This window comes from Anolis sagrei, chromosome 3 (genome assembly GCF_037176765.1).
Source record: "Anolis sagrei isolate rAnoSag1 chromosome 3, rAnoSag1.mat, whole genome shotgun sequence".
NCBI lineage: Eukaryota > Metazoa > Chordata > Lepidosauria > Squamata > Dactyloidae > Anolis > Anolis sagrei.
The window spans coordinates 190,939,854-190,955,960 of record NC_090023.1 but is presented as its reverse complement, the minus strand read 5'-3'; the positions used below and the strand labels follow the sequence as shown (position 1 = coordinate 190,955,960).

Genomic DNA, 16,107 nt, shown 5'->3' with positions numbered 1-16,107 from the left:
TATCAATCCCCCTCCAATCCCATCAGTATTCAAATTTGGGTATATGGGGTATTTGTGCCAAATTTGGACCAGTGAATGAAAATACATCCTCCATATCAGATATTGACATTACAATTCACAACAGTAGCGAAATCACAGTTATGAAGTAGTAACAAAAATAATGTTATGGTCGGAGGTCACCACAACATGAGGAACTGTATTAACCAGTTGCGGCATTAGGAAGGTTGAGAAACACTGGCTTAGACCAATGCTGATCTAAATATACATCTTTTCTGTAAATAGTAGTTTGAAAGCTATAGTGCCACATAGATGGCTATGTCAAATTTTGTACTGTTAAGAGTAATATCTCACTAAGACTACAATTAGGTGTACGGTATAAATGATGGCCAATCCATCTGCTCCCTCATGAAAGACTGGAAAGAAATCCAACATATGCTGCCTGCAATTGATCAAGAACTACTTTCGGAATTTGCCTGGGGATACAACAGCTTTCAAGCCAAGATAAAAACATCCAAAACAAATCCTTCTATTACTCTTTGGGCTATTTTACATCTTGTATGTGGATCACCTACCTTTGATTTATGCAAGATTATTGGGGGGGGGGGGGGACAACAACCTCATACTTACTTTGCCTTTCTCGCTTTTGTATATATAATAAACAATTCTGGTTAATTTTTTGAAACTAGGAGCTAATCATTTCAAGGTTGTTGGTTAATTCCATCTATGTTAGGTATACTGAATCAGCTGTTCAATGGGAATGCTCTTGTTACATCCCGAATGGATTACTGCAACGCACTCTACGTGGGGTTACCTTTGAAGACTGTTCGGAAACTTCAATTAGTCCAGCAGGCGGCAGCCAGATTACTCACCGGAGCGTCATACAGGGAGCATACCACCCCTCTGTTATGTCAGCCCCACTGGCTGCCAATCCAGTTCCGAGCACAATTCAAAGTGCTGGTTTTGACCTACAAAACCCTATACGGTTCCAGCCCAGTGTATCTGCCCGAACGCATCTCCTCTGAGTTTAAGATCTTCTGGGGAGGTCCTGCTCACGGCCCCACCTCTATCACAAGTGAGATTGGTGGGGACGAGGAGCAGGGCCTTCTCAGTGGTGGCCCCTCACCTGTTGAATTCACTTCCCAGGGAAATTAGGTCATCTACATCCCTCCTCTCTTTTAGAAGGAAACTAAAAACATGGATATGGGACCAGGCCTTTGGGTAATCTGGCAGATAGACAAAGGACAACGACGACTAGAATTGATAGGATTTGACAATGTGGAATGAATTTACAGACTCTGAGTTGGTGAATGTTGAGCATTAGACTGGTTTTATTGATTGTGATGTATAATTGATGGTTTGATTTGTTTTAAAATTGTTGTTGATATATGTTTTTCTCTTATTGTTTGTGTTGGCATCGAATTGTGCCTTTTTGTAAGCTGCCCTGAGTCCCCCCTCGGGGGTTGAGAAGGGCGGGGTAGAAATGCACGAAATAAATAAATAAATAAATAAATAAGTCAGCCCATGGCTAAACCTGCCAGCTTCAATGGATTTATTCAGTAGCAGATGATAACAGAATCCAAGACAAGAGACCCTCATTAGGTCTAATTGCTTACTGCCATTTTTCATGCGGCCTCTACTTCTTGATTTAATCCCCATTCCCACAAAAAGGCACAATTTGTAAAGGACCAGAGCATGACAAAGGTCTGAAAGTGACCCATGAAAGCCATGGAGGCACCTCTACTACAATTGGGTCTCTTCACTGACTCTCATTGGTGGACTGTACTGGGACATTGTTACTCAATCAAATGGCATAACATTACTGCCAGTTCTTACTTCAGCCCTGTTTCAGTCCTCTGCTTTTGGCTTTTTCTAGTGTTTTAGGAAACAGTGGAAGGCAAGCAAAGCTGCCATCTTTTGGAGGATGCATTTGCAATTAAAACTCTCCTGAAAAAAATTACATGATTAACTTTCAAGCTCATCCGAAACCTGGCGGGTACCAGATGAGAAACTCCCTCCTGGGCACACAGAAGATTGGACAACTTGGAAGCTGTTGAACGGACTGTGGTCTGGCATCATGAGATGCAGAGCTAATCTTAAAAAATGGGGCCACAAAGTGGAGTCCATGACATGTGAGTGAGAAGAGCAAACCGCCAACCACCTACTACAATGCAGCCTGAGCCCTGCCAAATGCACAATGAAGGACCTTCTTATAGCAACACCAGAGGCACTCCAAGTGGATAGCTTCTGGTCAAAGGAACTCTAGTATAATGCCAAGTTTCTCACCTTGTGTTTTCTTAAAGACATTATAATTATACCCTCAGTTTGCTTCTGACACAATAAATAACTAACCAAAGGATATAGGAGGGATTAACTTCAGCCCTACTTGCAGATGCATGAAAATGTGTTTTGTGCACATGTGATCTCGTATTGTTACAGAATATTGGTGTCTTGCTTTAATATACCCACTTTATTCTTATTTCCAACTAACAAAGCAGGTAAATAAATTCCAGACTTGTGAAAAAATGTGTAAATAAGTCTGCTGTACAAGATATCTATATCAACAAAGACAATGCTTACCCCCATAAGGTCTCAATTTTAATTGGTTTTGCAGAAAGCTACATTTATCAAAGGAATGGGCATTTACAGAATGAATAATAGTAGCTACTAATCAATGTCGATTACCACTAATTCTTCACTGAAATGAGTCTTGACAGTTGATAAACAGAATCAATTCAGTCCTCAGTCCCATAACCTTGTGCATCATTCACAGCCATGAAAATTGCCGTATAAAATTGGAACATGTAAATGAATGCTCAAGACACAAAGCACAGGGAAAAAAGCAGACTATTCAGATGCAAAGCCAGTACAATAATTAACATTTCCCTCCTTACCTTGTTCATCGAGGAGAATGTTGTCTGGTTTCACGTCTCTGGAAAACAGAATGATGTTTTTAAAAATGTAAAATATATTCTAAAATAGAAAAGGCAACGGTTTCTTGTGACAGTGTATGTGTATAATGCAACATGCTCCAGGAAGCTATTAAATTATAGAATTATTTCTCAGTTCTGCTTTTTTTAAAAAAATGTGTAAAACTCACAGACTCTCCTCAAGGAAAATTTCATTTAAAAGCAACAGCTTAAAATGACATTAAAATGCCATGATCTGGAAATAGTTCTGACCAGATCCAATTTGCTTATGGTTCAATTTAAAAAATGAACAGCATCAAGCTGAAAACATTGCCCCTTGAAAATGTGAAGAAAGAAAATAAGAGTGTTAGATCTATGCCATTAAGCAGATCAGTTTTAGTGTTGTTGGTGCTATGGCCAAACATGAACAGCTCTCTAATGGCAGAAAAAGGTTAATTTGTATTAATAACTAAGTTCAATACTTTTTTCTATTCGCTTGATAGTTTGAGGCAGGGGGTGCATTGGGAGAATGAATTTTCCCTTCTTGCACAGTTCCCACTGTTGAGGGGTACAGGCAGAAAGGTGGTTTATGCTTGCACACTTTTGTTTTCTTTGTTTGCTTCTGCATTGTATAACCCTTCTTTCATCAGGTTTGCCTTCAAGGCATTCACTCCAGTCAAAAGACTCCATATAGACAGTGATGGAGGATTTCACCATCCATCTGGGTGGCATTAGTGGTTTAGTAGACTAATTCTACCAATGTCTGTGGGGGGATGCTGGACCTTCTGTTGTGTCTGACCTGCTGCATTATTATTTATTTATTTAATGTCAAAAGCATTGCATAAATAAGTATAAAACTGATAAAAATAGAGGGAACACAAGCGGCCAAATAATTTTTGACCAAAAACAGGCAACAGTGACAGCATTATCTGTAGCTTTAAACAATTCTTCCTCTGTCCATGAGGCAGGACATTGTGGACAAGCATACATATGCAGTGTTGTTTGTTCTGCTCCACAGTTGCACAAGATGGAAGATTTGCCTAGGTAGTGCCATTTTGCCAGGTTGTCTTTTGATCTGCCCACTCCACTTCTGAGTCTGTTCAGGGACTTTCAAGTTGCCCATTCTTGGTTTGCCCCTGGAGGCAGACCCTTGTTGGGGGTCATGCATTTGGGATTTCCTAGTTTAGCTGCCCACAGGAATATTGTTGCTGGGGGAACATTAAGAGGAGTGATGGTTCTCCAGAACCTTTTCTTTGATTTGAGCCTACTGAGAGGAGGCTAATAACCATGCAAAGGATGGCTTTCACAATGTTCTATCTTATTTCTCTCAAAGCAGCAACTTCCCATCAGGGCGGGGGAGAGGGGTGGCAAGCTAGCTTGAAGAGTTTAGCAACAGGTATAGGTTTGAGACATCCTGTGGTTATTCTGCATGTTTCATTCAGTGCTATGTTCACCTGCTTTGCATGGACAGATTTGTGCTAAACAGGGCTGGCATATTCAGCAGTTGAATAAGACAAGGCTAGGGCTGATGTTCCTATTAATTTTGGGTCTGCACCCCATGTGATGCCAGTAAGTTTCTGCAGGATGTTATTGTGTGCAGCTACTTTGTGCTTGGTGTTCATACAGTGTTTCCTAAATGTTAGTGTTCAATCTAAGGTGACACTGAGATATTTAGGATGGAAACAGTGTTCGACCACCATTAAAGCCTACATGCTCCAGTATTTATAGCATCAAGTAAACTCTTGAGAAAGCTTGGAATTGCAGCCAATTCCAGAACAGCCAAAGAGTCTCGGGACCTCATCCCATTTGCCACTGGAATCACCACACATTGTGGCAAATCAGCGGTGCTTGGTAGGGGGTGGCAGGAACCCATCGCCCTGCACCTGGCATCGCTTGTCTTCTCCCCTACCTCATCCCACGTGGAGAAGTTTCCCCTCAATGAACTCTATGCAACACAGGAAGCCTTCCATGTTGCCACCATGGCAGCATATGCCAGTTCCCCTTTCCTTTTACCATGGAAACACACCAGAAGTAGCTGTGAATCATGGGAGCTGGCAGGCTCCGTGATAAAAGGGAAGGGGAACCGGCATACACCACCAAATTCAGCCCCATCTGATGAGGTCATAAATCAGTGCTGTATGGTTTGTTGGAGGGAGAAGCATCATAGAATAATAGAATCATAGAATCAAAGAGTTGGAAGAGACCTCATGGGTCATCCAGTCCAACCCCCTGCCAAGAAGCAGGAATATTGCATTGAAATCACCCTTGACAGATGGCCATCCAGCCTCTGTTTCAAAGCTTCCAAAGAAGGAGCCTCCACCACACTCCAGGGCAGAGAGTTCCACTGCTGAATAGCTCTCACAGTCAGGAAGTTCTTCTTCATCTTCAGATGGAATCTCCTTTCTTGTAGTTTGAAGCCATTGTTCCTTGTCCTATTCTCCATGGAAGCAATAAACAAGCTTGCTCCCTCCTCCCTGTGGCTTCCTCTCACATATTTATACATGGCTATCATATCTCCTCTCATCCTTCTCTTCTTCAGGCTAAACATGCCCAGCTCCTTAAGCCGCTCCTCATAGGGCTTGTTCTCCAGACCCTTGATAATTTTAGTCAAGAACATTTAGTCAGAATTTTTCCAAAACAAGCTTCAGAGGGAAAAAAGCCAGTTGCTACCTTGTAGCCAAATTCTCTTCATGCTGTTATTACTAAGATAAAATATTCAAACAGGACAATGTGTATTATTTTGAACTCTTTGGAGGAAGACTGGAATAAATATATAAATAACAGTAATAGTGTAAAGCTAAACCTGTTTACTCAAAACTAAAGTCCATTATTCAGTGGAGCTCACTCCCAGATAAGTGAGCAGAGGAATGTACCCTCCTGAGCACAAACAGCATCTTCAAAGAAGGTTTATGTGAGATTTTCATCAGGAAAAACATGTAACTTCCAAATCAGGAGAGCCTGTGTCTGTTTGCCCAAACTAAGAACAGAGTCTCCTCAATGTACTTAAAGACTGAAGCTAATCAGAAGTAACTCTACTCACAATAACATCAGTTTATATAGTTGTGCCAGTTCTCGACAGCAGGAAGGAACAGATTATGATGTTACCTGTGTATGATATGCTGACTACGCAGATAGTCTAAAGCTGATGCCATCTCACAGATATACAGTTTCACTGTTTCCTCAGTAAACTGCACATTTTGTTGGAGATGATAACGTAGGTCACCACCAAGGAGCAGATCTACTACCATAAACATGTCTTCTTCATCCTGAAAAGAGTACCTGCAGAAAAAGGAGCAAAGGGGGAATATCACTCAAATGTCACACAATCCACCTTTTCCTTGGCTCTTTTTTGCCCACTGGCATCACAGTCTTAATTATAGAGAAACCGACTTGCTTTATATTATTTTGTTTTCCAATGTTTATTAGATGAGCTGCCCCATTTCGTACCTAGCAGGGCGCAGCTGTCCCAGTTAATTTTATCTTCCCACAAAAAAACCCTGCTGCTATATCTGGCACAGTCACATGGCTGCTGTAATATGATTGTTACACAGTCATTTTTTCCAGGCATAATCAATAATATACTGGAATATCAAGCAGCCTGTCTCATTTCATTATTGAACGAAAACCAGTGCCATCAGTGTGAATGACTCACAAGCAAAATTCTGTTAGCTTGAGCTGCCACTATCTAGCTTTTTAAAAATATAGTAGTCTAGGGAAATCTCTAGCTTCATATAGTCTCCCAGCTTGTCGATGGATTCCCCTTGAAACAATAGCTGTCAGAGAGATGAAGTAGACAACCAAAGGTTCAAGTCATATGTTGTAAGTAATGTCATTACTTGCAGTATGTTAATTTTTGGAGTAACAACATTACTAACCTTGTTACTGTTGAAATGTAAAACATCAACTGGTAACATTACCACATTTTTCATACAACATTGTTCCCTTATGTTGTTATGTTTGGAGAGATGTTCTCAAATATCTGGGGATTTTTTATATTTTAAGTGCTTGTGAGAATGATGAATTAACAATTTTAAAAGCACAGTGATACTAGCATGAAACATAATTGATTGTTTTTATATAACTACAACAACTACTGTGTGATAACCTTCCATAGCCCTTTGAGAGAATACACAGTCAATAAGGATCTGGGCAGGTTCAAGTGCATACAATAATTATTCATCACCATGTTTTCCTTTATAGCCACAGAGAACTGGAATGTATTATTATTATTCCAATATAATAATACTTACTTCTTACTTACTTACTTACTTAGGCGATCCCTCGTTGGACGAGTAAGATGGTCTTCCATTATGGATTTCCTTGTGGGTCCGTAGGTGGCTGTGGAGCCCTATTCTTGCTCTGCATCTTCTTCCGCAGTGAGGGCATTGGTTTCCAGGTGGAAGGCGTTCCCGGTCGGGGTTGGCTTGACGCGCCTTCCTCCTGGCACGTTTCTCTCTTTCACCCCCCACTCGTGCCTCCTCGAATTCTGCAGCACTGCTGGTCACAGCTGTCCTCCAGCTAGAGCGCTCAAGGGCCAGGGCTTCCCAGTTCTCGGTGTCTATGCCAGAGTTTTTAAGGTTGGCTTTCAGCCCATCTTTAAATCTCTTTTCCTGTCCACCAACGTTCCGTTTTCCGTTCTTAAGTTCGGAGTAGAGCAACTGCTTTGGGAGACGGTGGTCAGGCATCCGGACAACGTGGCCGGCCCAGCGGAGTTGATGTTGGAGGACCATTGCTTCAATGCTGGTGGTCTTTGCTTCTTCCAGCACACTGACGTTTGTCCGCTTGTCTTCCCAGGAGATTTGCAGGATTTTCCGGAGGCAGCGCTGATGGAATCGTTCCAGGAGTTGCATATGACGTCTGTAGACTGTCCACGTCTCACAGGCATAGAGCAGGGTTGGGAGGACAGTGGCTTTATAGACAAGCACCTTGGTCTCCCTACGGATGTCCCGGTCCTCAAACACTCTTTGCTTCATTCTGGAAAATGCTGCACTTGCAGAGCTCAGGCGGTGTTGTATTTCGGCGTCGATGTTGACTTTGGTGGAGAGGTGGCTGCCAAGGTAGCGGAAATGGTCCACATTTTCTAATGTGACACCATTAAGCTGTATTACTGGCATTGGAGAGGGATTGGCTGGCGACTGCTGGAACAGCACCTTGGTTTTCTCAATGTTCAGTGACAGGCCGAGCTTCTCGTATGCTTCTGCGAAGGTGTTTAGAGTGGCTTGTAGATCTTCTTCTGAATGCGCACAGACGACATTGTCATCAGCATACTGGAGTTCTATAACAGATGTTGTTGTAACCTTGGTTTTGGCTTTCAGTCTGCTGAGGTTGAATAGCTTGCCATCTGTCCGATAGATTATTTCCACTCCGGTGGGAAGCTTCCCATCAACAAGGTGAAGTATCATAGCGATGAAGATGGAGAATAGAGTTGGGGCGATAACACATCCCTGTTTGACACCGGATTCCACCTTAAATGGGTCACTTTGGGAGCCACTGCTGTCCAAAACTGTTGCCATCATGTCATCATGGAGGAGCCGCAGGATGTTCACAAATTTGTTAGGGCACCCGATTTTGTGGAGGATGGTCCAGAGAGCGCTGCGATTCACTGTGTCAAATGCCTTTGCAAGGTCGATGAATGCCATGTACAGGGGTTGGTTTTGTTCCCTGCATTTTTCTTGGAGTTGTCGTGCAGTGAAGATCATGTCCACGGTTCCTCTGGAGGGGCGGAAGCCGTTCTGGGATTCTGGGAGGGTGTCTTCTGAGAGGGGCAGAAGGCGGTTTGCAAGGATTCTTGCGAGGATTTTCCCAGCGGAGGTTAGAAGGGAGATACCTCGATAGTTTCCGCAGTCTGTTCTTTCCCCTTTTTTGAAGAGGGTGATGATGGTGGCGTCCTTGAAATCTGCTGGGATTTTCTCGGTCACCCACACTTTTTCTATGAGCTGGTGGAGTTGGTGTGTTAGCTCAGGTCCTCCCTCTTTAAAGATTTCAGCAGGGATCCCATCTGGTCCACTGGCTTTGTTATTCTTCTGTTGGCTGATGGCATTGCTGACTTCTTCCAAACTAGGCAGTGCTGCAAGCTCATCCCTGGTTTGTTGTTGTGGGATTTGTGAGAGGACCTCGTCGGCCACATTGGAGCTGCGGTTCAGGAGGCTTTGGTAGTGTTCTTTCCAACGTAGTGCAATTGAGTTTTGGTCCTTCAGGAGTTTGGTTCCATCTGATGAGCGTAGAGGCTGTATGCCATGGTTTCTTGGTCCATAGATGACCTTTGTGGCTTTGAAGAATCCCTGAGCATTATGGGTATCTGCCAGGTGTTGGATTTCTTCGGCCTTCTTTGTCCACCAGATGTTCTTGAGTTCTCTTGTCCTTCTTTGGACCTCAGCTTTTGCACTGGCGTAGATCTTTTTCTTAGCAGCACAGTTGATGTCTCTCTGCCATGCTTGGAAGGCTTTCCTTTTCTTGTCAATTAGCTGTTGGATCTCGATGTCATTTTCATCAAACCAGTCTTGATGTTTCTTGGCTTGGTATCCAATAGTTTCTTCGCAGGCTTGGATGATGGAGGTCTTCAGTTTGTTCCAATGTTCCTCAACATTTTCGGGGTGTTCTGTGGGTAGATGGTCCTTGAGTGCTGTTTGGAGATGGGCTCGTCTGGAGGGCTCCTGAAGGGCTTGGGTGTTCATTTTGCGCCTTGTCTTCCTTCCTTGGAGTCTGTGCTTGGGGGCGATCTTGATAGCCATCGAGGATCGAATTAGCCTGTGGTCAGTCCAGCAGTCGTCAGCACCTATCATGGCTCTTGTGAGGAGCACGTCACGGCGGTCTCTGGCGCGTGTGATTACATAGTCTAAGAGGTGCCAATGCTTTGACCGGGGGTGCTTCCATGATGTCTTGAACTTGTTTTTCTGGCGGAAGAGCGTGTTGGTGATGACAAGGTTGTGCTCCGCACATTTGGTGAGAAGCAGGATGCCATTTGAGTTGCTGTTTCCAACCCCGTCTTTTCCTATGGTGCCTGGCCACAGGTCGAAGTCTCGCCCGACTCTTGCATTGAAGTCCCCCAGGAGAATGATTTTGTCCTCCTTAGGTATCCCCGATAGGACAGTGTCCAGCTGATAGTAGAATTTCTCCTTGATGTCTTCATCAGCATCTAGTGTTGGTGCATAGGCACTTATGATGGTTGCCCGTTGGTTTTTGGCAAGATCAACTCGGAGGGTGGAGAGACGTTCGTTGATGCCAGTGGGTGCTTCGGACAGATGTTTCATCAGATCATTTCTTATAGCGAAGCCAACTCCGTGCATTCTTTGGTCTTCTTTGGGCAGTCCCTTCCAGAAGAAGGTGTAGCCTCCTTTTTCTTCTTTCAGCTGTCCCTCTCCTGCTCTCCGGGTCTCCTGAAGGGCTGCTATGTCGATGTTGAAGCGTCCCAGCTCCCTTGCGATGATGGCAGTTCTGCGTTCGGGGCGTTCACTGCCACTGTAATAATAATATTATAATAATAATAATAATAATAATATTTATTTATATCCCGCCACCATCTCCCCAATGGGTGATGAGGCCGAGCCCAAAAAATAATACAACAAAATAATATACAAAACAATAGAAAATTAAACACAACAAAATACATAATACAACAAAATAAAATAGACAATGCAAAATAACATAACCTTGTCCAATGAATAAATTGAGCAAAGGGTTCGACCTCTCTCTTCTAAGTTCTCCTCATAACTTAGTAATTGCTGCTGGTTTCCTTGTTGATAGGAAGGTTTTTGCTCAAGTTTTAAAGGAGCAATTCAAGATGCTACACCCTACTCCAGTGGTTCTCAACCTGGGGTCCCCAGATGTTTTTGGCCTTCAACTCCCAGAAATCCTAACAGCTGTAAACTGGCTGGGATTTCTGGGAGTGTAGGCCAAAACACCTGGGGACCCACAGGTTGAGAACCACTGCCCTACTCCCCAAACATGATCAGCACATTGGATAGCTCCTCCAGAGTTTCAACTAAAGTTGTGATTCTCAACCTATGGGTCCCCAGATGTTTTGCCTTCAACTCCCAGAAATCCTAACTAGATGGGATTTCTGGGAGTTGTATGCCAAAACACCTGGGGATCCACAGGTTGAGAACCACTGAACTATAACATACAGTGGATTCAAGGACCTATTGAACTGCTCCCAGTCACAACTGCTGACCTGAAGTCCTTCAATAAACTTCATGGCTAGATTATGTCAGCCTAGAAATCTATCCAGTACACCATATTGTCCTTTCCCAGAGTTGTCAAGGGGGACAGGGGGTTGAACTACAAGTCAGAGACTCTGCCAGCCTGCTAGAACATACCTATACTAACTTAATTGCCAGCAAGCCTTACTGACATTCACGGGGGATTTATCTCTGAGTAAATACTTGTATATGTATAAAACATATCCCAGAATACATAAGTGGTGTAGAAAATGAAAACACCAGTTAAAACATGATAAAGCAATTAAATGTAATCTCAGAGCAATACACTGAGATTTACACTGTCATCTTCTTTACATGGTAATTAGTTTTCGCTGGAGCTCCTATGGCATTTCTCATAGTAACTACAAGGAGCAGATGTGTACCTGAGCATTATAACATTTCATGTCATGGAGCAATAATGATATAGTTCTAGTTGGACTGTGGCTTTAGAAACACAGAAATTGAGTTTGTCTGTTGCTCGCCACATCCCTTGAATGATAGGAGAGTGAAAAAGAGATTCACCAGAGATTCACCAAGAAGACGTGCTCTATCTCCTGCAGGATCTCCAGTTCTCTGAACACATTCCGAACCTCGTCTCTTTCGATGCACTGCTGCTTATTCATGTACTTCATGGCATACATTTTCTCTGTGTCTCTCTTTTGTACAATGCACACCTTTGAGGAAGGAGAAGAAGAAGAAAATATAGATTGTGTCAGTCTTGTATGGCCTTCTTATAGTGTCATTCAGGTATGGAGTCCATTTTCATGGTTGCTCCCAAACTTTCCATGCATCTCAGTTCAAGCTGCCCATCATGAATCAGATGGAAGAAACAGGGACTAACAAAACCTCCACTCAGTAAAGGCAGGGTTCCAAATACCGTATATACTCTTGTATAAGGCAGGTTTTGGGGGAAAATGATAGATTTTGATATTACTTGTGGATAACCTAAAGGTCATTTCATGAAGGAGGGAAAATGTCAACACTGCTTCAATTCCACCATTTTCGCACCCAGACATTTAAAAAGGAGAGAAGCTGTGCCAGAGTAGAGACAGTAAAGAAGGGTTGCCTGGGTTGACTTATCCACAGGTCAGTGTAAATACTGCATCTAAACTCTTATATAAAAAGTTTTAATCCTCCTCTCTGAGCAGAGTGATGAATTGCAAGTCTTCAGAGAACCTAAGAGAAGTGCTAAGCATGCATGTATATTTATTTTAGTTATATGGCAGACTTCTCTTGGTTTGGGTACTAAGATTACTTTTGAAGGCCTAAATAAAACAAGTTCAATACCTGATGATACAATTAATCTATAAGCGCAATTAAAACATCATTAAATTTTTAAAAGTATAAAATCATATAGAAAGTATAACACTGAAGTTTTAAAAGAACCACACACACTAAATGTGGGTGGGTTGGAGAATGCACTCAGGTTTGTTTCATGACAAAAGGATGAATAAACTTAGAGCCCGCATTTAATTGTATCATTTTATCCCAAAGGTAAAAGTCATTGGGATTGCCAATGTCATCACTGTGATGCCCATTATATTCCAAAGTCCATTAGGCTCTCCTAGCATCATAACCTTGAAATCAGGAAGTATAAACATAAACAAGAAGACAGCACCCATGAGGTTATCTCTAACTGATTTGAAGGTCTTAAAGTGCTGGAAGAACCTCTAGGAAGTGTCACTGTCCTGGCACATTCTATAGATTTACATTGTTAGGAGACTCTGATGTAAGCACACTCTACTGGTACAAATCTATAGAGCACAGTGAAGAAATGAAAGCATCAGCATTTCCTGGAGGTTTTCTCTTTTCTCAGCACTTGCAGCCAATCAGATAAGCTATGGATGTCCTTGTGTAGCTTCTATTTTGTTTGTACTTGTTAAACAAAGAGAAAGTAGAAGACTTTATTTCAGTTTTTAAAATAAGGGAAAGGATGGGTTAGTTGATTATAGAATGAGATGAAAGAAAGCATAATCCTAGGAAATATAATCCTCAAGGAAATGTGTTTATTTTTAGTAAAGACAACATTAACAGTTGGCTTGTTATAGCGTCACAGTGAGAAGCACAACAGGTTCCTTTTCTACCCGTAATATTCCATTTTGTCCATACTGGAAGATTTTCAACAGATTTCCTTTTGGGTGTCTGAGAAATATGATTAATCTAAGATGATTTTTTAACTATTAAATATTGATGACTGAAGCCACTTTTCAACAAAGCAGAAATACTTGAAAGGCTGTCATACAGAAGATGGAGATAACATGATTTATTTATGTATTTAAAACATTTTTATTCTGCCCTTCTCACCCTGAAGGGGACTCAGGGCAGAGCACAGCATATATATGGCAAACATTCAATGCCGGAACAAGAATTCATATACGCATACATAAACATTAAAAACATTTATCTCAATATTAAAATACACTATTTAAAACTGCATTGGTCATCTGCGTCAAATCTAATTGGCCTGGTAATCTTTCTTATTGTGCTTTATTGCCCTGTACCAAAAGCTTGGTTCCACGGCCAAGTTTTTACCATCCTTCTGAAGGACAGGAGGGAGGGGGCAGATCTGATCTCACCGGGAAGGGAGTTCCATAGCCGGGGCACAATCACTGAGAAGGCCCTGTCTCTCCTCCCTACAAATTGTGCCTGTGACAATGGCGGGATGGAGAACAGGGCCTCCCCGGATGATCTTAATCTCTGCGATGGTTCAGAGGGGGAGATGCAATCGGATATGTTTTCTGCACATCCAAAGACAACAATTGAGTATAATGCCTTGGAGGATGTTGGACTCTCCTGTCTTTAAAAAGAGGTTGGACTGACGTCTTTCAGGAATACCTTAGCTGTGTATAGGGTGCAGGGCAACTGGATTGGAGGCAGTACACTAAGATGAAGTATTCTTAGTAAGCTAAAAGTTAAAGACTGGTGAAACATGTGATGTAGCAGGCAAAGATAACAATACTAGACTGCATCAATAAAGGCATAATGTACAGATCAAGGAACGACTCCAGCCCAATTTACCTGTCCGAACGGATTCTCCCCTATGAACCATCAAGGTTAATAAGATCTTCTGGAGGGGCCCTGCTCTCGGTCCCACCACCCTCGCAATCATGTCTGGTGGGGACGAGGGACAGGGCCTTCTCGGTGGTGGCCCCTCGGCTTTGGCATTCCCTCCCACTAGAGATGAGATCTGCTCCCTCCCTCCTGACTTTTAGAAAGCTAATAAAAACCTGGCTTTGGAATATGGCATTTGATGATTGAGTCAATAACTCTTGTCCATACGGAAGGATGGCGAGGAATTGTGACTGCATTTGATGACTTGGCTTGTGTAATGTGATGATGTATTTTACTGTATTTTATGTTTTAATGTCTAATGATGATGCACTGTACTGTTTTATATTACTGTATATGAATATATGTTGTAAACCGGCCTGAGTCCCTCTTCTGAGGTTGAGAAGACCAGTATATAAAACCTCTAAATAAATAAAATAAATCTATATATATAAAAATGCTCTGTGCATAATGAGTTCCTTAAAAACAAAAGAACCAATGAACGAAATCACACCAAATTTGGCAACAAAATGTCTCACAACACAAGGAGTGACCATCACTCAAAAAAATATGATTTTGTCACTTGGGAGTTGTAGTTGCTGGGATTTATAGTTCACCTAATAATCAAAGAACATTCTGAACTCCACCAACGATGCAATTGAACCAAACTTGGCACACAGTTCTCCCATAACCAATAGAAAAGACTGGAAGGGTTTGGTGGGCAGTGTCCTTTGGTTTTGGAGTTGTAGTTCACCTACATCCAGAGATCACCGTGGACTCAAACAATGATGGATCTGGACCAAACTCTACACAAATACTCAATATGCCCAAATGTGAATACTGGTGGAGTTTGGGGGAAAATAGCATTTTGACATTTGGGAGTTGTAGTTGCCGGGATTTATAGTTCACCTACAATCACAGAGCATTCTGAACCCCACCAACGATAGAATCAAGCTACACCTCCCACACAGAACCCCTATGTGGGCCACAGCAACGCGTGGCAGAGGGCGGCTAGTAATAAATAAATAAGTAGTGGTACTATTCTGTTCTGTTTTGGGCAGATTCAGCCTGGAATACTGAGTCCATACTGTGACTCCCCTCACTGAATGAAGATTCCTCTTATCAGAAAAATAAAAGCTCAAGGAAAACACATTATTTCTTCAGAATACATGCACGGATCCAGAAAGAAGTGAGCCAGCAGGTTTTTAAAATAATATTTTAGGTCAAACTCCAGATATACACTGCCTTTCTTAATAACCTTTGAGTCTTCAGTTCTAATAACCAATTAATTCCATTAGTGTCTGGACAACCAGAGTCCAGATGCAATGCCCTTGAGATATCATTATCTGCACTGTATTGAACCCAAGATAGCAGTTGTTGGCATTGGAATGTTAATCTGGTTCTTTACAAAAATTTTGAGTTGAGCAGGATGGGAAAAAATATATTTCCACTTATTATATTTCCTAACCAATGTATTAACTTTTGGCTGTATTTTATGTCTTCATAGCCTTCTTTCAAACACTTAATTAAAAGGTAACCATTTGAAAATGAGTCCAGAAAAATTCTACACCAGCCACAATTACATCCCTCTTCTTTTAATTAGCAGATGTGCTTGAGTCTATGAAGCAGAGCATGCATCTGAGAAATTAATCTGACAGTCCATTCATACACGTTCCACATCAAAAGCAGCAGGCTGAACATGACCTAAAGGTAACACCAGACAAACAGTTAGAAAACAGTTCCTCATATGCCATTGGATGTAAACAAAGAGAACAAGACATGAACGGGCAGGGCAGTGAAGGGGCTTGACCGCTCATTATTAATGAACATCAGATTGCTAACAGCACATAATAAGAAATCACTGTAACTGCATTAGAAATGGAAAGAGTAAATATAATGGAGAGTTCTAATGAACTGGATTGGGGAAAATTTGTACCAATTACGAGGGCACAAAT

At 42.0% G+C, this 16,107-nt stretch overlaps 1 protein-coding gene across 1 annotated transcript in view; it reads right to left on the bottom strand.

The window, feature by feature from the left end:
• The window catches only part of STK32C (serine/threonine kinase 32C), a 278,955-nt gene that overhangs the window by 28,001 nt on the left and 234,847 nt on the right, over positions 1 to 16,107 (bottom strand). Inside the window, exons 3-5 of the mRNA XM_060768666.2 lie at positions 11,627 to 11,778; positions 6,012 to 6,185; positions 2,892 to 2,929 (exon numbers count right to left, since the gene is read on the bottom strand). Of these exons, the coding sequence (XP_060624649.2) occupies positions 2,892 to 2,929; positions 6,012 to 6,185; positions 11,627 to 11,778 (364 nt within the window). The remainder of the gene's footprint in view (positions 1 to 2,891; positions 2,930 to 6,011; positions 6,186 to 11,626; positions 11,779 to 16,107) is intronic.